Source organism: Epinephelus lanceolatus, chromosome 1 (genome assembly GCF_041903045.1).
Source record: "Epinephelus lanceolatus isolate andai-2023 chromosome 1, ASM4190304v1, whole genome shotgun sequence".
In the NCBI taxonomy this organism is placed as follows: domain Eukaryota; kingdom Metazoa; phylum Chordata; class Actinopteri; order Perciformes; family Serranidae; genus Epinephelus; species Epinephelus lanceolatus.
The window spans coordinates 30,144,231-30,171,165 of NC_135734.1; the positions used below are offsets into that span (position 1 = coordinate 30,144,231).

Here is a 26,935-nt window from a genome sequence, read left to right on the forward strand (position 1 = left end):
GCCCAGTGTTTCATACCTACAGTTTAATTACTTCTTCCAAAGCCATTATTAGTTTTCATGCTTTATGTTCTACTGGCTTCATGGTATGTGGTCACTATTAATTTCTCTCTGCTGTAGTTTGGCTCTACTGCAAATCATTATGTTAAATACAGTTGTGGTAAGTGTGGTATTTCTTAGTGTTGGAGTTTGTGGTTTCACTGCTCTAAATCTCAGAGAACGTAATCATGCAGAACTGAACTCTTTTTTAGATTAGTGCTCATTCACTGTAACAGCAGCCATTTATGGGTGTGTTTTACCCTCCCAGTCATGTGGAGGGCAGGAGCTGACACAACTGCCAACTGCCCTGTTTTCCTAGATTTTTTTTATCATACATTTAAGGCTGTCTACTGGTCTGTTAACAGATACACCACTGAGACTTTACATATCTAGGCTTTATGATTTGAATGTTTGGTACATGTGTTATTATTCTGAAATTCAAATCAACAAGTCCATATGCTTCTTTATTGTATAGTATTTGGCCTTGGTTTTACTGTACAGTTTGATTCAACCTGCAGTTAAAAGCAAAAGAACAGCGGAGACATTATGAGTGACAATCGTGCAAAAAACTAAGTAATTCAAATTGGATCTAAATTGGTTTCCTAATGGGTTGGGGAAAAACACAGGTCCCTTAATCATTTTAAACAAGTAAAAAACTGCTGAAAATAATGCTGCATTTTTTGGCACCTCTTTAGTGAGAGTTCTATTAAAGTATGTCGTATACACGGGGAGAGAAGTGCGCAGTTGACCTCAGCCTTGGCTATCAACTCACACAGAGTCTGTAGAGTTGAGTCACACAGAGAGCTGTGACTAAAAGCTGCTAATTTGAGTGCAGCAGTCCACTGGATACAGAGAGAGACTCAAGCTGTATTAGACACATGCCTTTTGAGACAATAGTCGACCGTATCTTAATGGCATAAGAGCCATAGAAAAGCAAGTGACTCACAGCCGGTTTGAAAATAGACATGTGTAGACATGGTTATGGTAAAAAGGTCAGCTGAAATGAGACTGGATAAACCTTGGAGTGAGTCTATCCCACAGAGTCAGAGTCTGTTTGCCATGAGCTCATGTCGACTGGTCTTGTCGGTGGAGCTAAGGTGCTGAGAAGAATCCCAGCAGAACACTTCACAACTCCACACATTTAACAGTGAATTTAACACTGCAGACCCTGGAGGCCATGCAGGGTTAACATCACTGGCAGATGAGACTGTTCTCAACCCCAAATACACACAAACAAACCCCTGAGCCACATTTAATGCCAAAATATCTTCACAAATACACCACACTGGCAGGCAAAAAAGGGATTTCACTGTCACAACACATGCAGTATCTCTTTCTTTATGATTTAGCTGTAACTGAATCTTTTTCCTCATGTACACAAACATACACCTGAGCTCCACGCGGGCGCATATGGGCACGCACGCACGCACGCACGCACGCACGCACACACACACGCACACGCACACGCACACGCACACACACACACACACACACACACACACACACACACACACCTCGCTACGCTCTTGTATCCTTGAGTCCGTATTACATTATGAGGCTCAATCAGTCCTGGATGGACTATTTATCCTCTTCATTTGATGCTAAATCCCATCCAATACAAACAGCTTTATCCCTTTTTTCGTGCTCTGCAGACCTGTAACGTCATCTTTATCTGGAGCAGTTACAAACACACATACGCTTACAATGTACAAAATGCACCCAAGATCAGTTCAGCTGAGTGCAGCTGAATAATTCATATGAGGAAAATTTACAACAAGCCTTCATTACAGGCAGAGACAAATGTTCTTTTCAGTAGGGTACAGGAACTACGGGACAGATCTTAACTAAAATGCCACCGTATAAGCAATGACCCATTACCGTTTTATTGACATGCAGAAATAAATGACACAAGGAATCAGTCTGAAATTAACTCTGCGAGGCTATAATTGCTTTTTGCAGGACTCTAGAAATGGTACAACACGTGATGAACTGATAAATGCCATTTGACATATACAGTAAAGGTCCAAACTTAAAGTCTCTATGTGGTAGGTCATGCTTCCTTCATTCCTTCAGATATCACAATGATCTTTAAATTATGAATGATGGTTGGTAATGGACCATTAAGCTGTGCTGCTTCCTTACACTTATTGGTTATTGGCAGTGAGACTCTTTAGCGGGTAGTAACAGATATAATTATAAATGTTGTCACTTCAGTTGTGTGAAATAAGTGTTGTGTGGATGGGCTGACATATAGAATAAAATACATTTATAGACTGAAAATGGCTGAGGATCCATCTAACATTAACTGACAGTCCTTCTGACAGTTTATGAGGAAGGTCTGGTTTCATTTGTGTACAGATTTTAGAATTGTTGTCCTTTAAATTTCACTAATTCAGATACAGTAATCTCACCTCAAGGCCCACTTACAATACTAGCATTTTCCAGAGCTATCCAGCACATCACACAGTTTTATCAGCTTGTTTCTTTTCCTAGGAAGATAAACAGTCTTCATCAGCATAACTGACAGGACTGAAGAACTGTAGATGTTGAAAGATTTCATTACAGGTCTTCTTCATGAAAAGACATTTCGACAGTCACAGAAGGAAAAGCATAGGTGTAAACAATAAGATGCATGATGGCTGAATTCCATTTAGTTGCAAGTTTCAGGGTCTCTGTGTTGTGCACACTGTCATGACTTACTGGAAAATTTTAATAAAACTGAGCCATTCTTAATGGTTGAGTAAAACCTTTGCCTTACCTGTCATGACAAGGTAAAATGTCTGCTGTGAAAAAGGGCAGTTCAGTTACGCTTGAGAAAAGTCAAGCTGATGAGGGTTGAAATCTGAGGCAAGTAAGTGGACCTTGAGTTGAGATTTATTTTTCAACTGACATTGGTAATTTCAAAGTACAGAATTGCTTTCTGTGGATATGACCAGTGATAGCAAAACTTCATACACATATGAAATCAGACACACTCTATACATTTGTCAGTGCAACCATCAGCATGTACTGGATGGATCTTTTGCCATTTTAAAAAGAAACTTTAGTATTTTTCAACTTTGAAACTATTTTCCCATGTTTTTGTGTCCAAGTTACTAATAAGGACAACGTTCTTTGAAATCCTTCCAGTACTGAGAGAGAGTTGAAGCCAGCAGCAGCAAAACAGGCTACAAAGTAATCACTTGGGGCAACAGCGCACCGTCAATGTACATCTACTAAAAATGCTAATTTTTCCCACTGACAGTCTCACAATAATATCAAGTGTCTGAAAAATAACTTACACATATTTTCTAACCTATTCAAATGATCCAGTCTGTTTGTTATTGTGTCTGATCAAATCTGAGTCTCGTTCTGAAGTCTTGCTAGTTGAGTTGTTGAGGGAAGAAGGAACAAACAGACAGGTGTTCTGACAAATACAGCTACCTGCTCAGAATAAAAGAAAGAATCTATCAGAATGGACAACTTGCTCTATAACTGTAGTTAAAAGTAGAGCAGGTCATTATGTGAGGTAGGAAATATCCATGGGAATGTACTACTACCTCTATAAATGTGGTATGGGCATGTCCTCTGCTCTCTGTCATTTTATTTGCCTCTTAAACGCACGGCGAATGAGCACTTTGTGTTGAAAGGTCATTCTGACTGGAAGCTCTATTTGTCAGAGCACCTGATCGAGCAAAAGGTGAATATACAATTTTATTTCTCTTTAGGGTCCTTTCCATTATGTTGTCCGCATAACCATCTGAGCCTTTCAGCAGCAAAAACAAGCACTTTTAGTGAACAAACATGGACAGTGCGTTACTGTCCCGAGTGGTTACACTGCAGCCTGTTTTTTGGCTGCCAGCTGCAGCACTTTCCCTCAATACTGGACCAATTTTTTTTAAAAAATGTAATTCCCATTCGGCCCTTAGACAGTAAAACAGTGTCCAAAATAAACATTTTGACTCGCCGGCCACGAGGACTGGTAGATCAAAAAGAAAATCCACCGGGCAAAATAATGAATTGGCTTTTTGTGTCACATGTACATTTGTTTCAGTACATTTCATTGTAATAATAAGGTATTATGTTGAATACAAACTTACAGTAGAGGCCAGAGCAAAATTTCAAGCAAAATGATTTTAATACATTTACCAACTCATCACTACAGCCTCAGTGTGTGTGAATAAGTTCCCTCTGGTAAGCAGCGATGCAGTTTGAGTGTCGCTGCCGTTGACAATGTGGAGGCAATAACAAGTTTACCGTCTTGCTTTAGACGACCGAGCCTCCATAACTCATAACCCTCAGCTACACATTAGGCTAACGGAAGCTAGCAGCAGACTGACAGCAAGTGGTATTTCAGCAGATCAGCTGATGCCCTGTACCGTAAATAGTGCCGCAAAACTAGCACATTTGTAGTGCGTGTGTGTCTGTGAAACTCTGACACTGACAGCAGAGGAGCAGCAGTGCAGTGTGCCCTGAAATGATACCAAAACCAGTAGAGACCCAGCATAGTTTTATATTACATGACTATTTTAGTACAAACATTTACCCGCCAGTGTGGCAAGTGGGCCTCGGATAATTACTCACCAAACGGAAAATTAACCCACATCTGGCGCTTGGCAGGTGTTAATTTCGGACTCTGCAACAAACATGGTAAAATAGAGTCCACGTTGAAATATACCGAAGCTTCCCTTTAGGCAAAGTCTTTGAAGAAGTGTCTGATGGAGTTGAAAGCTCTGAAACAAGCAAGTAAGTGGACCTTGAGTTGAACTGCTTTGTCAACTGCTGTTTCCAGGGTCAAGAATGAACTCTCAGCCTCCCTAATTCAGTCTGCGCTTGTAGCGCGAGTTATGTAATGCCATTTCATCCATTGTGTTTTCTTTTGCGAGGCTCTGTCTTGAAAAGCACTGGTGAAACAGTACGTGGGTGAGCATGTGAAGAAATACACCCACATGAGTTCCAGACATGACAAACACATAACATCTCCACACATGCACCCTATAATAAAAAAGTACTTATCAAAAATGAGGTAATATTTTGTTTAAGGAGCATCCAGCAGCAGCTATGTGTGTGTATGTGTCTGTCCGTGGTATGGGCACGCTGTGTGAGTGTGCTTCACACACAATACGGTAAATACAAGTGCAAGGGTGCATGCGTACAGTACGTGGGTGTATTTGTATTGACAGTGGTCCTATACACTGTTAAATTTAACTGCCATAGACTCAGTAAGTGCATGCTAAGTAACCATGAGAAAAGACTTCCTACTATAGTACTTACAGCAGAGTGCGTATGTGTGTGGGTGCAGGTAACACAGTAGGATGAGGTAAGGTCTCAGTGGATTACTGAACAACCTCTAGAGAAGACAATAAGAGGCCGTCAGGGGGAGGAGAGGGGAGAGGCCAGTATAATGAAATATGAATGTGTTTACTGAATAGCTGTCATGGCAGCCTACTGATGGCTGGCAGATACTAAAAATACACAGTGCAGCTGATGGCTTCACCTACACTGCGGCGACCCCAGCCATCTTCAGACACCGCTCTAATCAGCATACAAACTCATCGCAATCACAATCACCCGCAGAAATTATCATCACCACGCTCTTCATCACCATTTCCATCCTCGCCATCGCCGCCTGTTCATCTACATTATCGCTTTCATCGTGCAACAGAATCACGCCGCTGCAGGAAATTGAAGTTGGCCAGATCAATAAATACAATATAAAATTAAATTAGCTGCCAAGATGAGGTGAAAATGTGAAAATGAGGTAACGCCATCCAGTCAAAACAATCAAAAAACACATTTTGGACACACAAGCAAACAATATGGTGAGGCCACCACTTTCCTGCTATGGATTTCAAAGTGAGTTAAAAGAGGTGAGTCGCATATGCTTTGATGTGTGTACCTCTGTGTGTGTGTGTGTGTGTGTGTGTGTGTGTGTGTGTGTGAGAGAGACCATGACATCATTTCTGCAGTGTCTAATCAAGGAGAAAGGGAGCCGGCTTTTGCAAGAGGGCTGTAATGGAAACACAATTGACCTGCTTTAATAAGAAAAACATGATACCTGCACTTTGCCCACACTTTCACAGAGACACAGAACACCTCCACTCTACCTGCGACGCCACACAGCTTCGCCACCTGCAAAACAGATCCGAATGTATCTCTGCTCTTTTGAAGTTTTATCTTTTCTCAGTGAAGGATGGCGATTCGGTGCATGGCAAAACTCCATCTGTTCATTTCAATATGAATGGGCATGTAAGTTTGGTGCTGCTGGAGCGGCAGAGATGTGAAATTGAGGATGGCATGCAGAGCGGCCCCGACACGCAGGGTTAATTCAAACCGCCTTTGATGTCTGTCTGTGTGTGAAATGAGCTGGTGGTCCAGAGTTCACACAAACACACGCCGGCACACACATACACGGCCGTGCACGCAGATACACGTGTTGTAATCACCGCGCCGAAAAACTCGAGGGACCACTCGTGTAGCCACATGAATCCGAACGCGCAGGAAATACCTCAGCTCATATCACATACTGTATGGCACCAAAACACCGGTGAAAGCGCAACTTTACTGTGTCAGTGAGTCTTAAATCCATTGCACTCTTCAGGATTTAACTCCTGAGCATCCCCAACCATTCACTCACATGCCATCCACATCCACATGACAATGGAGGCTAAGCTGCCTGTAGGCAAAAACAGACTGCTGGCTTACACACACAATACCTATGTAAAGCAGATACTGCAGCTTTACAGCATTAAAAGTCAGAATGAAATTTGAACATATCTGATTATTAGGTGTCAGTAGTCGGTGGCCAGCAAAATTCTGTTGTATGATTGACTTCCACATCCGCCAATGTTTTGCAGCCTTCAAAAATCACACATATGCAGTGATTCATGTGATTATTAATCACTTAAATCACATTAAACAAATGCATGTAGCTTGAATTCAACTCTAATCTCTCTGTATCATTTACAAGTACATGCTCAGCGATAGTTATTACACTGCTGATGCAAATTTAAACAGCAATATTATATATAACTTCAACACTGAACCACCACTTCTAAACTGGAGATTGCAAAAAGTAGACAGGAAGTCAGTCTGAGTGCCAGATTTATTAATAAACCAACTCTGCACTTGGATTTCAGTTTACTGGACAAGCTGCTAAGTTAGAAGTCTGGCCAATTACTCAGAGCCAACCACTGTTTCCATGAATATCAACAATGAGCTTATGTAAGCATTAATCATTGATTTGTTTTTTTGTGGTTGCATATTTTCAAACCTGTTTGAAAGTGAAGCTATTATTAAAATAACAGCAGCAGCATTAACAATATGCCAGATTGGGGGGAAAGCTGCTCAACAGTTTGATAAGTATGAAAGTGATAAACAGTTTTAGCTTGAAAAAGTAAACTGTAATATTGGTTTGGGGGGAATGGAAATGTTTTTCATTATCTTTCAATTTGACTGTGAAATAACGCACACAGGTAGGCCGTGATATTCTTTCTGTCTCTAATCAGTCAAACGTGTGATGGTGAGTTTCAGGCCTTTTACAACATCCTGCTTTGAGCTCCATCAATATTTTATACTCACCTGCGTTTATGAGAGTCTTTCAGGTCTATAAGTTTTGATGGTCAAAAAATGGCAACAGTAGACCAACATGTCTGCTTTTGTAAAACTGGTGATGACTGACGGAGCAGAGTTGGGATTGTATCAGTCTGAGTAATACAGCAATTTTTGGACAATCTATTTGCCACAATGTTTTTTTTTCGGTAAAGTAAGCATGTTTTACCACACGCAGTTTGTGCTGTAGGGAGGTAGTTGGGGTGGATAGTTGGTGGTGATGTTAAAGTTCACATCCTGAGCTGCCTGCGGCTAGGTTTAGGAAACAAGAGCACTCTGATAAGGGAGGCGAAGATCGTGGTTTCTGTTGAATGTTAATAAGGTGAAGTGAACACATCCTGTCTTGTGCTTCGACTCACTTTTGCCATTTATAAAGTTTAACCAAGACCATGGTCTTCCTCAACCTTGAATTTTATGGTAGACAAAACGTACAACTTCACAACGCACAATGAAACAGCCCATGAAAACAATTTACCAAACACTCTTATACCCTTCCTCAGATAAGCATCATACCTAACTTTTCATGTGCGTTGCAAGTGTGTGTGATTTCCTGTTGTTTCCAGAACTCACTCCTATTTTTGCCTCTTTTGGCAGTTCTACCATCCTGTTTTTCGGTCCACGACATCCTTTTTCCAATCAACATATTTTTTACCACAATATTTGACATGTCACCCTGTTCCATGACCTCTCCTCAAGGTGAAACCACTCAAGGTTTGCTTCATACTTGACCTTTAAGGGTCAAGCCTTTCTGGGCCTTTTCACGACCACATTACAGCATGGGATGTTTATATTGTACGCAGCCAAAGTTTCAAATAATGAAGTAAATTTACGTAAAAGTAAGCCCTGTGAGCAAAAACCTCAGGTTTTAGACTTTTCTGAATATTCGGTTTCCAATCATTTTTTCTACTTTTGAGACAAGCTGACATAAGTTCATGACGGATATCTTTACATGGTCATCTGCGCCCGGCACATTACTGCAAGTGTTTATATTACATAAACATATAGCTACATGTAGCCACAATGCTAACACCAGGGAAACATGTATGCTTTGTAGCTGATGTTGTTCATTTCTCCCCGGTTTCAGGTCATATCTCTGCTGGAACATGTCCAGTTGTGAAGGTTTTGGCTTAGAGGCTTTTATTAGTGATTTCTTGGTAGAAAGTGCTGCTATACTATTTCATATAGTCCTTCCCCTGAAAGCAATGCCAATATAGATGCCAAGAGCACTCATAAGGGAGACCTGGATATGCTGACCAATCAAGGCAAACTGAGCGTTTCAGACAGAGTTACCCTCTGTCTGCATACAGTTGTGACAGCACAGTATGAGATAAACAAAGTGTTTTTTTGAACATGAAAGCATGTAAATATGTTCTAGTAGAAACCCAAAATACAAGTATGAACCTGAAAATGAGCACAAAAGGTCTCCTTTGACCAAGTGGTTTGCATGCTGAAACATAACCATGACAACACTACAGCAACACTGACAATAATCATACTTTAGTCGCAACAATATGTTTTACAGATACTTTAAATATGAGGTTTTCACAACAGGGCTGATACTTTAATTTCCTCATTATGTTTATAAAATCATAATTCAGTTGGCAATACATTTTTTACCACAACATATTTGCTGTTGAAATTTAGTGGCATACAAATGTCACTTCTAGAGCATCATATTACTGAATGGATGAACTGTATGTGCCTGCAAATACATGCTTGCATGAATGCAGATGCACGAGTATATGTGTAACGCTGCAATTGTAGTGGTAAAGCACAAATCCCATCAAACAACGAAGCCCTGGGAAAAGGGCCAGAGGCAGAGATGAGAGTGAGTCCAGCTCGAAGCCAAAGAAGAGGGTGGATAGACTGTGGAGGGAGGGGTGGCTTCTCTTCCAGGTTTTACAGAGAAAGAGAGAGGGGAGAACAAGGCAGACAACACTGGGATCTGCAGAATTAAAGAGATGTAAGTAGCACTTCTGAAGACCCCTCTCAGATGGCAGCAGAGAGTCCTCGCTGCCTACATGATCAAAAATTAAAAAGCTTTTATAGGACTTCCACAGTACCTTGGCGTTTGAGAACCACCCACTGCTGAGGCAAGCCAATTAAAGTTATTCAGAACTGTGACCAATCAATCACAGACTAGTGCAGGTGGAGGAGGTAGAGAAGAAGAGGAGGACAAAACCTCTGAGACTTCAGCGCAACCCAAACACTCTCACATAAACACACACACACAAACAGCCGTTTAAAAAAAAAAAGGGAGAGAGAGAGAGAGAGAGAGAAAGAAAGAAAGAAACAAATACATTTTGTTCACAATGGAAAATAAACATCGCACCTACCACTTCACACATAGAGAAGCACTCCCTCTGCAGTGGAATGAATAAAGCACTTCACACCTGGAATTTTCTAGGGCATCACGCCACTCTACATTACCACTGCAACCCACTCAGGGAACTGTACCCAGTTTTTTCTCTCTGTCAAGCACAGATAGTACCAAAGACATGTCATGCGCTCTCTGAAACATCAAACAGAAAATTACACAAGCATGCGCACACACACTCTGCAAATAATAGTGTAGGGAGACGGAGACAAGGAGAAAAGATTTGCAGCGTAGGCAAAATAAAGCATCTTCCTCTGACAGGGCTGGAGCTTTAGCAGACCTCTAATCCTATTTTGACACATAATGCTATATTGTCTTCCTTTAAACAAGTGCAAGGCCTTCCTTTCTCCCCCCAAAAAGCCACTAGTAGCAGCATGAATGCATCCGGGGTTTTTTTTGTTTTCCTTGAATTCATCAAGCAACAATTAGTTACACAAATACAGTCCCCAAATGTACCTCAGTGAATGTCAGCGAGATTCAGGCACTTCGACCCTCTCTGTTTATTCTGTGCCGACACTAAAGGGGTTGTTTCCCCCCGGTGGGCCTTTACAGCTCCATCCTGGTAATTCACTGCACTGGAATCAACCAGCACATGCACAGCGATATACTGTAAGATGTTTTAAAATGTGTCCAGGGAAGATGTAAAACTGTGCACACACAGCATGCGCCATGTAGCGCTGTGTCTTCAAAGCCTTTGTTATTGATTTTAGTCAGCTGGCTTTACTCTGAGACTCTGAGCGTTTAAAACATTAAGGAGGTCAGAAACAAACGGCAGAGATGTCTAGAAAGTGACAAAATAAAACATGACATATAACCTAATTTACAGAGTCATACCAACATAAATCATTTGTGGAAGATTGATTTAAAATACACCTGTCATTATAAGATTTGCAGCTCATTTTCAGTTCAAATTCAAATTAAATATGTTAAATTTCTAAAGGTTTTGTGATGGTTTAGCACCTCTAACATTTTTCTCTACATGTTGGGTAAAATAGAAGGGACTAAAATAAATAATAAATATAAAAAAATAAACAATATGAGACTGGAGACAGGGCACTGACACTATATAATCTGGTTCTAGTTATTCTAAACTGTCACATTTCCACTGCAAAGCTATTTCAAGTAATTCCTTCTAACACCAACCCGGGGATATCTGCATGCAGGGCTGCACTCTGCAGATATATGTATTTTCATTTATATAAACACCACCAACCAGTGCCAGGCCATCAAGCCGGGGAGCTGAGGAATCCTTGTAACCTTCCCTGGTGTCAGAAAACCAATAAAAAGGCAGAAAAATAAATGCCGTGCGCTTGTGTGCCCTTCTGTTCTCCTGTCAGCCCATGGGAGTCTGAGCCTGGGAGTAATGGTGCTGACCAGCCCTCACACTGCTTAACGTTCGGCTTGCCACTGGTTTTATGTGCCTCTAATGTCCACAGTTATTTTGTTGTGTGTTTTATGTTTGTTTTTGTTTGGGGTAAATACACAGTAAATGCTAGAGTTGGCACACAAACAGGGAAATGTGCGTTACACAAGGGTTTCAAACCAAATAAAAAGCAGCTCGCTAGCCGACCATGGATAAGCTTTCATGAGCCTGACGTGTAACCCTGATGACCCCCTTTCCTAGGAATGGCACATTGGATGTCTGAATGGGAGTGTAGCCAAGTTTTGAAATTTGACAGCGCACTCACGGGACACATAAATGGATGGAAAACTAGATAAACAAGGATGCATAATTTATTTCTGATTATAATGTGTCACAATTAGAGCTAGTTACTGAACTTCACAATGTTTTTTGGTGGCTACCAAAGCGTGCCCTTTTGGGTGTGTTCAGACCAACTTCAGCACTGTGTTACAAAACGTAGCCCCCTCGTTCATTTGAACGGGGGGCCACACGGTACGGTGCCCACACAGACGGCAAACTACACAGGGTAATTTGGCAAATCATATCAGCATCATATCATATCAATGTTTCTACAGTGGCGTAGTATGTAATGCTGACTTTCGACACTGGGAGGTGGAGGAGATGGCTGATCGCGTGTCACCTTGGGCGAGATGCCTGCTAAGGTGCAGACCACTGCAGACTACTGTTCAAAGCCAACACCTGCTGTTTTTTGGTGACCTTCTGTTATGTTTCCACCTCTGTCTAAGGCATCAATCCTGGGTGTTTTTAGTGGCATGTTGCAGTGTTTCCCAGCAGCATTGAAGTCACCGAACCTGGGTGTTTTTCACTGACCCGTCCCTGCTTTTCCAGAATCTTTTCTGCCACCAAACATGGGTGTGTTAAGCCAAAACATGATCTAAGTGATTTCCTTGCCAAACCTAACCACACTTTCAACACCAACATAAAGTCTCAAAGTATTCATTCATTCATTCATTTTACGTAAGCGCCTATCCCATCTGACATTGGGTGAAAGGTGGTGTACACCCTGGATAGGTTGCTGGACTATCACAGGGCTGACACATAGAGACAGACAGCCATTCACACTCACATACACACCTACGGGCAATTTAGAGTCACCATTTAACCTAACCTGCATGTCTTTGGACTGTGGGAGGAAGCTGGAGTAACCAGAGAAAACCCACATGGACACTGGGGGGAACATGAAAAAAACGCACAAAGGGGCTCCCCAAGCCCAAGTTCGAACCCCCCACCCTGGGTTCAAACCAGGAAACCTCTTGCTGTGAGGTGACAATGCTAACCACTGCCATTGTGCCGCACAGTTTCAAAGTATCCACTACTAAAAATGTACAAATGTAACACATTTGTGGTTTGCAAATGAACATTTCTTCTGGCAATTTGGTTGGTCAAATAAATTGAACCTGGCTCAACTTTTGCCAGAACAAAAAGCAAGGTAATTCGGGAAGGAGATTTTTGGGCCAATCCAATACATGCAACCGCTTTCCTGGTAGATTACTTTGTAACATGAATGATATGTTTCTACTGTCTAGTAGACATGACTGTAAAATCCTTTCTAATATTATTCAGTTAGTCGGTGTTTTAGCATCCATGAAGCTTTCAGATGCATTCAGCTATTGCTCAAACTGAACTTCCTGGATGGTATTTCATCGTCTCACCACTGCTGCACCTGAAGCAACACGCCCCCACTAACGCAGCTCCTAGCGTTTTAACACAGGACTGTTTTCGGTCAGGCCGCCCACTCAGCACTGAGTATTGAAGACTGTCGAGAACTGAAAGCTGGCAGCGAATGTCTGGTCAGATTCATGATCTTGTTTGTTTATTCACTGACAAGAAGAATTGACAGAATTATGCTAGTTTTGCATGATTTTTATTTAAGCAAAGTTTTTGTATGGCTGTTTGTGCTTAAACAATAAAAACATTTTAGAACTATGACTTCTTTTGTTAAATGACAAAGAGCTTTTTTGAAAGTGGGGAATGATAAAATACTATATTTTTGGATTGGTATCAAAACTCTCACAAAGGATACCAAGCCCTAACAATGATTTTATATTTCCAGGGTCAAAAATCACACAATTTGACAAATTTAATCTGTAATAACTGGAGTATTTTTAGTTTAAATTCAGCTTCAGGATTGCTTCCAGTGCACATGATCAATGACAACCAATGGATCTTGATGAAAAAAGAGACGGAACAACTATAGCTGTAAGTAAAGTGGGAAATGAACAGCTCAAATGTTGGGGCAGAATATCCCCCTGGAGTCAGAACATGAAAATGTTAGAGTTCCTAAAAGGCACTGTGTCTGCTCTGGAGAAACTTTAGTTTTAACACCAGTTGACTAGACTGTGTAGGGTTTGCTGCTGTTGTAGATGTGCTAAAATAGCAGTAATGATTTATTCATTAATGTTAACATAAAGACCTTACCAAGAGTAAACCGAGTTGTGTATTGATGCGTGCCACACAATGACTGAGGGATACTTAAGACGAGTCGGTGGGAGAGAAAACTATCTATCCTACAGAAATAGCCTGTGATGTTTCACACAGCCAGATAACAAGCTGCTGTTGTGTAAGGTCCAGGCCAGGAAATGGAGGGGAGGGGAACTGGGGGGAGCGGAGAGAGGCGCTCTCTCGCTCTCTCCTTTAAAGGTAACTTCTCATTGGTGGGAGGAGGGACCTTCAACTCTTCCTGTAAACTGTCTACAGGCGGAAGGAGCTATTAAATCAAGAAACAAATGGCAGTGATCAGTCCTCACATCATCATCCACTGATGGATCAGCACACTGTGAGAGAGGAGGGGGGGTGGAGCTGACATCAGCTTTAGAAAGTGAGGAGGGGGGTTGTGGAGTGAGAGCAGGGGTGATGTCTGGTATAGTGCTGGGCATTTGAGACAGATTATTGGAAATTTCTGTAGTCAGCGATAGTGAGTAAATCCACTAGTGCACTTTATAGAGATATCTGTTTGTTGGGGCCGGCTGTCTCGGCCGTGAGTAACCTTCTTTTTCTAGGAAGCGGGAGGCAGGTTTGCAGAAGCACGAGAGACATTTGGACTTGTGTTCAACCTGCATACAATATCTCCCTCAAGTCATAAAAACATACCTGTGTAGATCAAATTGAACCAGAGGCTTCAGTAATGTCAGAAAAAGAAGACTTTCTGTGCACACACACACAGTCATGAGCATGCACACACACACTGAGAGCACCAGAGGCAAGAAGGCCTGTGCTGAACTGAGATAAACCTGCAGCCAGCATGAGGTCAGCAGGCCGACTGATGTAGTGTTGGCCACACAACACAAGGAGACACACAGAGTGAAGGCAGTGAAGGGCAGAAGTGAGGGAAAGAGAGCAAAGAGCATACTTGGTCAAGTAAAAAATTCCAGCTCATATGAAAACCGGATGAATCTCACACCCATTAATTGGTGCTCTGTTTTTTTCCCCCTCCTCCACGTGTGGGTATATTGATCTGGATGTGCGTCGTTCTCAGGTTTCCAGTAATCAAGAGAAGCTAACAGCAGGAGGAGAGGGCGTGGAGGCGCGGCAGACAGATCCTCGGAGTGCAGAGTTGTAAAGTGCCAGGCTGAACTGAGGGGTTCAGGAGCAGTCATGTGCACCAGGCTAAATTATTCATGCTGATTAGAATCTTCTTACTGAAATGAATTTGAGAGAGTTCAACATATGTTGCATGGCATGGCTACTTAACAGGCTTGCTAAATCGACACTGTGACTATGTGTGTGTGTGTGTGTGTGTGTGTGTGTGTGTGTGCTTTTTGCAAATATGTAAGTGTGGTGGCGGAAAGTAAACAAGACAAGCAGCAACCTCTGTGGCTGAAAAATAAAGCCCACGTGGAAGTGCCAAAAACCGCAGTTCCTCTAATGGCCACTTGAGGCTGGCTCCAAAAGTGAAACCACCATGTTAAAATGCCCAACTTCACAGCTGCCATAAACATGTTTAAAGCCTGGTACATAAAACAGTTTTGGTCTCTATAGCTAATTTCAAAATTCATGAAAACTGTACAGGGACAAATCTTTATATAACTCACCCATTTACATGTTATTAAGGCTTAAAATTATGCATGATTAATAGTGTGGCTACTTTGAGTGACCAGGCATCACCACAGTCAATGAGTCAGATCTGCTCCTTCACAGCTCCACCCTCTTGTCCAAATATTGTCATTTCTGGCTCCAAAAATCTAAGATGGCGACAGCCAAAATGCCAAACTTGAGGCTTTAACACAGGAGCCCGCCAACAGATGGGTGAGGGGTAATTTTAAGTTCACTGAATAGGTCCATTAACTGATACTGTATACCACTACTCCACAATTTTTCAGAGGGAAATACTGCACCCTAAAATACAATGTAGTGTTAAATATTCAGTGGATCCCAACCTTTTTGGCTTATGAGTCCTTACAGAAAAAAGCAGCATCTAATTGGGGATCCTTTTCATGTTTCAGATGTCTTACAGTTCGTCATGGTTCCACCAAAAAAGAGATTTCCCATTTAAACTGTCTCGGATGGTTTCATTTAAATAACTGTTCATGGCCCAAAGAGGTCAACTCATCCGATATCGTCCAGAGAGCAAAGATTAGAAAAAGTCCAGAAAGTGAATACACAATTTCTGCAGGATAGCCTTTTTTAATCTTCTTCTCTAACCTATTAATCATCACACGAACACAGATTTATCTAGTGACTCACAGCAGGGGGCCTGACCCTCAGGTCGGGAATCTATACGCAACTATAGTTAGAACTAGCTCCATCTAGACCATTTAAAACAGTAACTAATAATGTCATTAAAATTCTTTATCAGTTATAGGGGCTGGTCTGCTTTAGCATGAGAAGTTTTACTTTTGATACTGTAAGTACACTTAGATGATAATACTTAACTTAAGTAAAGATAAACTACACTGTTTCTTCCTTAAAAACTATGTATAGACTCGCACAGAAGATAACTGTCTCAATCATCACGTACTACCCACTAGAAGTGTGTGGCGGTGTATTTGTCTGCAGAGACTCTGTCCTCTGCCTGTATTTTCTTATTTTCTACTTATTTTCTGTGTTTGAGACATTTATGGGCGTGCACCCCCACATAGCTCAGGTGAGGTCGGAGCTTTATGAAAGGGTAGCGACCAGGCGCCAAACTGTAAACAACAGATATCCAAGAGACACAGCACTGAAAAACCACACACATAGTGAGGCGAAGCACCAGACAAGTGAATCTGGGGTTGGCTTTTACTTCCACTCTCCCTGGGGAGTGTGTTAACAAACAGAAACCCACAATCCTGCATGGTAAAACATTTAAGATCTGCTACTTTGATTATCTGAATACATCCTCCACCATGAGTGTATGAGCAGCTCTCTGAGTACAGTTATCCTACAGCTACAGTGAGTTGAGTGAACATGTCTGTCCACCTGGTGTCTAAATATGCACATAATAATATTATCTGCCAGTATCTCTGATAAACCATCAAATCGCTGTAATGACAGTACGTGGGTGTAAGGCGCACTGCTCATGTGTGCCTATTAAAACTGTTCTGAATAAGCCCGGGGATATGGAAACAATGCCAGTGTCCACCGCCGCCTCTCATCGCCACATACTGTAACACATCAAACACAGCAGCACACAGGATAATGAGGAGGATAAGGACTATAAACAGCATCCGTCTGCTCACATTTAAATTTACCAATTCTCGTCCTTCCCCTCTATCATTTCATCCATCTTAAGTAGTTTGCCTCTAAATATACACACAAAACCGCCTGAACATCCATCTCAATTGTCAAGCCATTCTTCATCCTTTCTCTCTCTAAAGAAGCCCCCCTCCTCCGCTCCAAAGGCCGCCCACTCTACTTGTCTATCCGCGCTCCACACTCTTCCATTCGAAAAACTTCCAACTCCTCCGATACATCACTCACCCTCTATCTCCCTTTCACTCCCCCGAGGAAGAAAAACAACTTGACCAGACCTGGGCAGAATATATTAGAATGTGATTTAAACATTTAAATAACCTGAGTTTTATGTATTTTCGGAGATGCCTGAAACTCGCAGTATGCACAAAACAAATCAAAACAATGTATGTCTCTGTGTTGTTCCTTAAGTTGACCAAATCTAAACATATTCAGCTATTTCTGTGCCGCCCTGTCTCGGCCCTTTCTGTCTCTTTCACCCGCTACCTCGCTTGTCAGAAAAAATAAAATCTCAACCGAGAGAAACTGGAGAGACCACATTATATTCAACTTACTTCCTTGTCTCTTTTCATGTAAGACAAACTCAAAAATAATTTGCACACACTTTACATTTTTTTTTGTCTGTGAGAATAAACTGCGCATGAAGAGGAAGGGGGCGCAGAGGGAGGCAATCTTGTTACCAGCCGGCATAGCCCTGGGAAGATTTCTATCAGACACACGTATAGAGAGAGGCATCCATTTAGAAAATGGCTTTTCTAGGCATGCTGGGCCATTTAGCACACCCTGTGACGACTCCTGTTTGGGGCCATGATAAATGTTCTTTCGCACCCGCCCTGCACACACTGTCAGGCCAGCACACACATGCACACACAACCATATGGGCATCCTACACAAGACATAACTGCGATGGACGTAATATTTTCAGAGCGACTGGCTTCGCTGGGTTTGGCCCACAGAGAAAACCTCAGCAACATGTAGCCTCAATTAGTTTAGATTCACAGAACTGAAAGCCCACTGAGCAGTTAACATCATGTCAGTGTCACATCTCAACTCAAGGTCTCATTAAGCTCAGAGTTATTCAACTACATACAACTAAGTTTTGCAACAAGCAATCAAGAGACATCATAACATATTTAATCCATGCATACAGTGCATCCCTCTGAAAACTACAGCGTGAAACAATTACTCAACTAATCGATTAGGCGACTGACAGGAATGAATCAGCAATCAGTGTTTTTTTCCAAGCAGAAATACCAAACATTCCCCAGCTCCAGCTTCTCATTTGTGAGGATTTTCGACTTTTCTTTGTCTCACGTCATAGTAAAGTCAATATCTTTTGGATTTGGACGGTTGGTCAGACAAAACAAGCAATTTGTTGGCAGCACTCTGGGCTTTAGGAAATTGGGATGGACATTTTTCACTATTTTCTAACATTTTATAGACAAGATAATGAATCCGTTTATCAGGAAAAAAATCAGCAGGAGGAAAAAAGGAAATAAAAATAAGTTGCAGTCTGTGAGTATCAACATTATCACTACTACAGTCTGCATGTGCGATGAGTTGTATCATGTATTAAGTAAAAAAAAAAAAAGTAGAGGGAGCACTGTTTAACTGAAGTTTAAAGTTAGACTAGGTAATTAATCTAAAAGTCAGAAAACACTCAGAAAACTGTCAAAATTGAGCACAAATTAATCTATGAGGGTAAACACCATGCCAAAAAATTAATACGAATATTATAAGAACCATTTGAAATCATTCATCACATTTTTTATAACCAAGTCATGTTTTAAATGCCACTGAAATATGTGGCACTTTACACCATGCATTACCCTGCAACACACAACAGCTCACTCACTCACTCACAACTCAAACATTTCTAGGAAAAATCAATCTTTAGGAAACATGCTGGATTATTACAGTACAATCGCTTTTTCACTGGGCGAACGCAACCACATAAAATAATACTTTTATTAATAAGTTTAACGATGAATATTTCTGGTGGCGACTTGCGATGTTAATCGACTAGCCGACTAATTACACACATCTTTAGTCTGGATCAAATTTGATCATCATCTGGTTTGTTTCTAGTGTGAAAATATTTTTGGATGGTTCAGAGTTTCAGACTAACAAGAGGAAGTTCTGGCAGGGCTATCGTAGTTTCTTTGAGGATAACGCAAGCGTAGTGTGTGTGTAGGTGTGTGGTTGAGTGAGCAAGAGTGCGTAACAGCGGATGCTCTCAGAGAAGACAGGTGTTGTCAAAAAATAGCTGAAAAAAAAAGAAAAATTATAACACTTCAATTATTTTGCGAAATGACGAGAGAGACAAAACATAGTTGAGACTGTCAGATGTGAAAAGGCCCTCCGTGACATGCTCCCTTATGAGTAGAGTAAATTCCACTTCCTCTTCTGCTCTTAAAACCTATTCAGAAACCCTAAAAAAGGAACTGTCACCAAGCAAAGATCAAGATTGTTTTTCATTGTTTGTGATATGATGACAGCAACAATATGTTTTCACATTGAAACAATGCATTACAGAAGCCTACTGCCCACACTGCTCAATGGGAATACTGGAACGTTACTGGCACAAACTGCGAAAGACAAACATTTTGATGGGTAAACACTCTGTTATATGTTGTTTACACTGGATGAGTGCTAAAAAAATCAACCTCCCTCTATCATGCAGTTTGTCTGATATGATCCACTACTGGTCACTAACCTTTCCACCCGCGCGATCACTGTCAACTCACTTCCTCCTCTCTGGGATCCATCAATGTCGCCACCACACTAACAGCCATCACACTAACCACTGTTACTGCTAGCATTGAAGCTGCCACAGGCACCGCACCGGCTGGATGAATCACACTCACCCATACAGCAATAATGAAGCATTTATCTCAGGGTGCATTACAAACCCTGGAAGCACGGCGAACATGCGCACATGGCAGAAATATGATGAAACAGTGTCAATCACACTCTGCTCAACCATCTGCTCTACCACAAGACAGACACGTGTTACACACAGCCTCATGTGATGATGATGATGCAGACACAAACAACCAACACCATGCTCTGCTAAATTTAGTGTTAGGACTTTAAAATCTTGTGCTCTTTACAGCAAGTCAAAACATTTTGTTAATGTGTTAAAATCATTTCCCTTTCTATGCGCAGTGTATTTCTTCATAAGATTGATTTCACAGGAGATTTGACTCAAGGAAATTCTTGAAAAAAAAAAAACATTTACACATGAAAAAAAAAAATCTAAGAGCATAATTATCCCAAAAAATACAGTAAAAACTAAACCTAATTATCTTTAAAAGATCAACATTTTTTGCAGTGCTCATACAAACACATTGCCTCACAGACGCACACTTGGGAGCTTACGTTGTAAAACCTTGCCCCGTGAAATTTTACTTATTAATAATGCAGAAAAAAGCGCTGCGTCACATGTGAGCGTGACGTCAACTTACCGATCTCATCTGCTGGGTACCGGTGACGTGCTGCAGAACCTTTTCCAGCTCCTTCTCGATGCGTCCAGCCCAATGAATCATTCTGGAAAATAAAATTAGACACTTTCAATGTGCATCACTCAACATTATCACCTGAACATGTCATCATCATTCATTTCTCTGTCACTGGATGAGAGTGTGTTTGTGAGACTGTCAGAAAGACTCTCAGCCCATCTTTGTGTATCTCTCTTTCTGTTGTCATGCTGCCATACTCTCCCTCCTTTCCCGGATTCCTATCTGGACGCGTCTCTGTCCTACCTCTCCTAATGTCTGGGTTAGTCATCAGCAGCTTCCCACCCCATCACATCTTGCATATATCTGGTCGGCCCTGGCAGGACTGGCGGTGAACGTGCCTGTCTTGGCTCGGCTGGGATCAGCGGCTCTGCAATAAAACTGCTCAGGTCTGACAGAAATGCACCCTAAGCAGGAGCTGATCTCCGTTAGACGGAGCCAAGTTTGGAATTAAGAGATCAAACGGCTCAAGCTCATCACTGTATATCTCCCAGCAAGCAACAAATGACTTAATGGATCAAGATTTTCACTAGATCATTTTAAAGCAGTAGCAGGGGCGAACCTGCCAACCTGGATACACGATGAACAATCTATGTGCGTGGCCAACAAGAAATTTTCTCTCAGACAGAAAAAAAGGAAAAAACATTATGAAAGCCCATCTTTCAGCAATCAGATGAATAAATTCTGTCATGTGTTTGCGAGCCAACCACTGACTCCGTGCCAACCTTTTCCTTTCAGCAGCCTGCAGATAGCTAATCACTAGCATCAACAACACAACAAAGTCGTTTGTCTTTTAATATGATGACTGAAACAAATGTCATCTTTAAATGTCAGATTTGCTCAGAAGACAAGAGGGAAGACAGATTTATTAAATTGCACAAATCTGCCAAGTAGTGACAGCGCTCGCCATAATCACAAAGCCGGAGTGGGCCTCATCAGGAGAGGAACAGCAGAGCAAACACGCCAAGCAAGTGTGCGCACTGGCTGTGTTTATAAGGGACGAGATTAAGAGCAAGCAAGAGGTCCTCCGAAAGGACGGTGCAGAGCGGGACCGCTGGGGAGAGGCCGCCGACTATGAAAAGGTCACCTCGATATGAAATGAAAACAAGCTTACAGTGAGAGCAGAGCCGAGCAGGACGCAGTGATACTAACAGTGAGGGACAATACCTCTGCCCCAAGCCAGGCAGACTTCTTACGCAACTTAATTTAGTCTACACACACACACACACATATGTATATATATATATATATACAGCTTTGACAGAGTGACATGCAATAAGAGGGTCCAACATAATGACTTGTATTGTACATATATGTAAATACACATATATCTTAGAGCTGTGGAATTTTAGTGAAGTCAAGCAGCACAATGTTGTTATTATTTTAGATTTGATATTAACTGTATTGTATTGTCCATAATCATGACTTGAAGGCCGAGCAGGTATCAAAGGTAATCCCTGTTCAGTTCCCTCAGCTATAACTAAAGCCAGGCAATAATTCAAAAATAGTGACATAATTCTCATATGGATAGATCTTTTTTTTCACAGATGTGTAAATTAGTAATAAATGATTTTCTTTATTAACTTATAAAATGTATTTGTCTTAATAAGATGAATATAAATTAAACATTTCATCATGTCATATTAAATACTTGCGTAAAAAAAAAAAATAAATCAAAAGATACAGTTAAAGATAATAAAAAAAGTGATAGTTACTGCTATATTCATTTTGCCCATCTTGCCCTCCCCGGTCAAATACAATTAAGAAAATTAAATGAGTCTGGGTGGACAACCTGTGTGTCAGCCTCACACTGTTCATCCTGCCGCAATGGATCCGAGTGCAACCCTGAAATACCTTGGAAGGGAAAAGACGGACAGCTGAGTCCAGTAACATCTTCCTTTCAACTGTATCGCAAAAGCAAAATACTTACAAAAACAAAAACAGATACTCTGTTTTGTATCGCGATAGAGGTAGTAAATCCAGACATGTATGATCTGTACAGATACACCTGCACACATTAGCCTTGTCACTCCTCCTTCCTGGTGTTTCCATTTTCTAAATCTGTTTCATTACATTGAATACGTCAAATCTAATCAATGACATACTTAATTATGCAGACAGACTGATATCCATGACCCAGTGACAAGTAGCAAGGATTCGAATATGGAGCCTTAAAGGGACAATTCACCCCAAAATCAAAACTTCATATTTTTCCTCTTACCTGTAGTGCTATTTAACAGTACAGATTGTTTTGGTCTGAGCTGCAGAGTGTTGGAGATATCGACCATACAGATGTCTGCCCTCTCTCTCTCAAATATAATGGAACTAGATGGCACTCAGCTTGTGGTGCTCAAAGTGCCAAAAAATATATTTGACAAACTCAACAGCAATGTCTCTTTCCAGAAATCATGACCAGGCTACTCAAGATAATCCACAGAGCTTGTAGAGTGCAGAAGGAAGTGTGCATCTACTCATGGACGAGAGGCTCGTGCTCATGACATCACAAGATGTAAACATTAGTGGCATGAGTTGTAATGTTAGCTAGCTCAGTGGTGCTAGGTGAGCTAGCAGTAGCTGCACGCTTCTGTCTGTGCAGTGATACGGCTGACAGGTTTAGTTTTGTAAAAGAAAATAGCTCCTACATGAAACTGCTCACAACAAGTCTGTTCCATTATATTTGAGAGAAGGCAGACATCTCTATGGTCGATATCTCCAACACTCTGCAACTCACATCAAACAGCACCACAGATTAGATTTTGGAGGGTACTGTTCCTTTAAAACAACTGACCTGCATCAGGGGAGATCACATACAGTTAGCCCAAAATTTAGAGGCTCTGCTGTACAATGTTGTATGATGACTCAAGATTTACATTGGACTAATTGTGAATCAAAGGAGAAAACTACTCCACAATCCCAAATGAGCAGAACTCTCCATTCACTAACAGCCACAGAGATATGAGGAGATGCTTGTTTGGTAAATTAGATGCACTGCTGAGGCCTGATGATCAATGAATTCTTGGAGACCTTCTGTGTTGTGAAAGCTGTGATCTCTCTTAAGAAGCACAGAAGTTGTCATTGCGCTCTACATGAAAGCCGAATTATGCTCTCTGGCTCTTTGTAGTCTGGTGCAGTATTAAAACTTTGCTATTTGGCACCTGCGTTTTTGATGTATTATCATTTATGTAAGCGAGACATTATGGGTAAATGTGATGAAATGAGTCTGGATGGACGACCCGTGTGTCAGTCCCACGCTGTCGCCACGTTCGCTCTGCTGCAATGGATCTCATCATTACAAAGTGCGACGCTGGAATATCTGTAAGGGCAAAAGGTGGACTATTTTCGTGTGTGTGAAAATAACAAAATTTGGGGGAAATTGCTCTGAGTTTCTCGGCTCTCAGTTAAGTGATATTTTACATTCCTGGAAAAGATTGTACATTTAGATATGAGTTATCGAAACAGGTTTCCTACATGTAATTTAGAAATGTAGAAATAATTTCCCCCAAGCAAACACCTTCTTCCTCTACACACACACACACACACACACACACACTGCAATCCAATAACTACATAAAAATTAGACCCGGCTTTTAGGTAGGAAGGTGTAAAAAATATAGGCTTGGCACTGCTATAAAAATGAACTAGAGGACATTCTGACCTTTCTTATGGACACATTTTCCCAGCTAGACCTCCAACACACACACACACACGCTCCAACCGGTGTGTGTCAGGCCTATACACCCGACGGACGGCCACAGCAGCTCCCCATAGACTTCAATTAGCTAACTGTCAAATTCTGGCAAATAGCACAGCAATGTGGGTGACACAAAACCCAGTTTTTAAAACCCAAGAGATGCCTGACTATAGTATTTCCAGGGCTAGTCTATTTATCTTATCTAATTAGATTAACATGGTTAATTACAGTAGTAACTGTAATCCAGTATAGTTACAACAAATAGTAGCACTTCTGGATAACATGAGGTGTATTTGGAGGGGAAAGAAGAGGCGGCAGCAATATAAAAAATTAACTGAGATCATTAAGGACAGGTTTAGATTATAAAATATATTAAAATAGGGTAAATATAATTTTAAAATCCACGTGAATTCCTTTGCAAAACCATGCACATCACTTTTCTTCATGGTGCTCAAGTGATCAATGATGCAGCTAATTGTCCTTTAAATCAGTCAGCTGTGATACAAGTGATTCTCCTTTGAAAGTCACCTTGGCCATCAGGAACAACAAAGAGATCACCCGCTGGACGCATCCCAGAGGAATCATTATGCGATTCTTCATTTGTGTGAACCTGACTGATTAATCATCACTACAGGCTACACATCATGTTCACATCAGAGCATCACGTCATCACGTAGACTCCAAGTGAGGAACTGTTGCACCCTTGGCTTCACCGGGTTTATTACTGGACCATTTGCATTTGATCTGCATTTCAAACGAAGCACCGATCACTTAAAAAAACCTAATTAATCATTGCTTGGATAGTCCGACGACGCAGAAGTAGAAGAACCGCTGCGTGTGCAGACGTGATGTTTCAGTCTGGATCCGTGTGTCATTCAAGGTGAAAGTGTGACACTGTGCGCATTTTGGATGAAAATGCGCTTTAAGTTCAAATATTACTACAGACTTGTCACTGCATCTCCCAACAGGTGCACGCTGAGAAAGTCCAACTATAGTTTACACACAGCTGGGTGCTCAGCTACTTTCTGAGCCTGCGGTCACTTGCTACTTTCCAACTGCTTGCATAAAGCAACACTCTTATACTGGCTTTAAAATGCGTTTAAATTTCAATTATAAATATTTCTACAAGAAACTTCACTGCAAAAACATGACCAGATATCAATCTTAAAGACATATTGCTCCATTTGTCTTAAAACAAGAGCCAAAGCAAGTAGTTTGGAGTGTGGATGAGAAAGACCTGACGCTCCTGCGCCATTAACTAATTGGTTTAGTCTCTGAATCAAAATCATCCTGTTAAAAACACCAGCGTATCCTGCTGTGGGATAGAGGTGATTATTTCCACGGTGCGTGTGCACTACTATCCAGTGGAGGACTTTTTCAGACTAGCCTTGTTGTAGCCTCAGCCTATCCATCATGCGTAAATGGGATAGTCTCCCCCCACATGCGGTGACAGCAAAACAACACATCGACTATTATCACTATCATTTTTATTTTTATCCCTGTGGATGTTCTAATAAATTCCTGCTCGCTTGGTTTGTTCGCCAGTGGCACCTGTGCACGCTCCCTGTAGCCTGTTTCCATGTTGACTGTGACAAATTGAATAAGGCTTTGGGTATTAAATGTCACTGCCCACAACAACGAAAACAACAACATTATGAGGGCGAGATTCATAACGCGGCATCATCATCATCACCAGAGACGGAAACTGCGTCTTCTTGTGTTTCAACATCAGGGACATCAGCTGCTCTCGCACCAAGGTACACGGCGCCGCATGTGTCAGGCTTGGCGGGGCCACCTGTCCTAGTTCCGCGCTCCGCACCCCCCGGTTTATCCCCCAAACGGTGCAAGGTACTTACGTGTAGTGCTGGGGGAAGAGGTGGGTCCCGTCTGTCGGCGTGGAGACGCATATGATAAGTACAGTTTGGATTGTGAAGAGGCAGAAAATACCGTACGACTGCGCGCAGATCGCCATTTTCCATTAAATATTCAAGAAACTGGGATAAATAAGAGAAGGACCGGAAGGACAGTCTCTCGCAGCTGAGCTAAGAATAACCGAGCTCCGGAGAAAGTGTGTTGTGGGAGGTGATGGTTGGCGGAGGCTTCTGGACACTTCAGCCGGCAGTGAAATCTCAATCAGGGACGCGCAGAGGATTGGCAGCTGAAGACACGGGAGATCAGGATCAGGAAGATGGTCTGCCGCTGCTGCTGATGTGCCTGCCTGCCTATTTGCGCACTCGCTGTCCTCCCTCCCTCTCCGCCGCCGCACATTTGCTCCTTTTCTCTCCCACTCTCTCCAATGTAACAACCATACACAGTAAAGCCAGACACCACACTATTACAGTGTTCCCATGTCGGTTTTCAAAATAAAACCATTTCTCATTTTCAGGGTGATATTTGGCTTTAAAGTGACAGAAGAGCGCAAACAAAAATGGGTTTGAAATCTTCTTTGATGACTGTATTCTCAGCAAAAGGCCTCAATGAGAGCACATAGCTACTACATGGAAATGACCTTAAACTACCCAGGGGTACTACACTTGCTTTACAAACACATAACACCAGGACAATTTGGGGAAACAGCTGCCAGTTGTGAACTGTCCATTTTGACGCACAGGCTTGGCACAACACTTCAA

The 26,935-nt window shown here is 41.6% G+C and overlaps 1 protein-coding gene across 3 annotated transcripts in view; it reads right to left on the reverse strand.

Annotated features, from left to right (window-relative positions):
- The window catches only part of cacna2d2a (calcium channel, voltage-dependent, alpha 2/delta subunit 2a), a 205,016-nt gene extending 178,454 nt beyond the window's left edge, over positions 1-26,562 (reverse strand). For 2 of the 3 annotated variants that reach the window (XM_033627001.2, XM_033627000.2), the window contains exons 1-2: positions 26,162-26,562; positions 20,564-20,645 (exon numbers count right to left, since the gene is read on the reverse strand). In XM_033627001.2, the coding sequence (XP_033482892.1) occupies positions 20,564-20,645; positions 26,162-26,277 (198 nt within the window). In that variant the 5' untranslated portion in view covers positions 26,278-26,562. The remainder of the gene's footprint in view (positions 1-20,563; positions 20,646-26,161) is intronic. The other variant, XM_033627002.2, reaches the window with a different exon arrangement.
- Between the last annotated feature and the right edge of the window lie 373 nt (positions 26,563-26,935).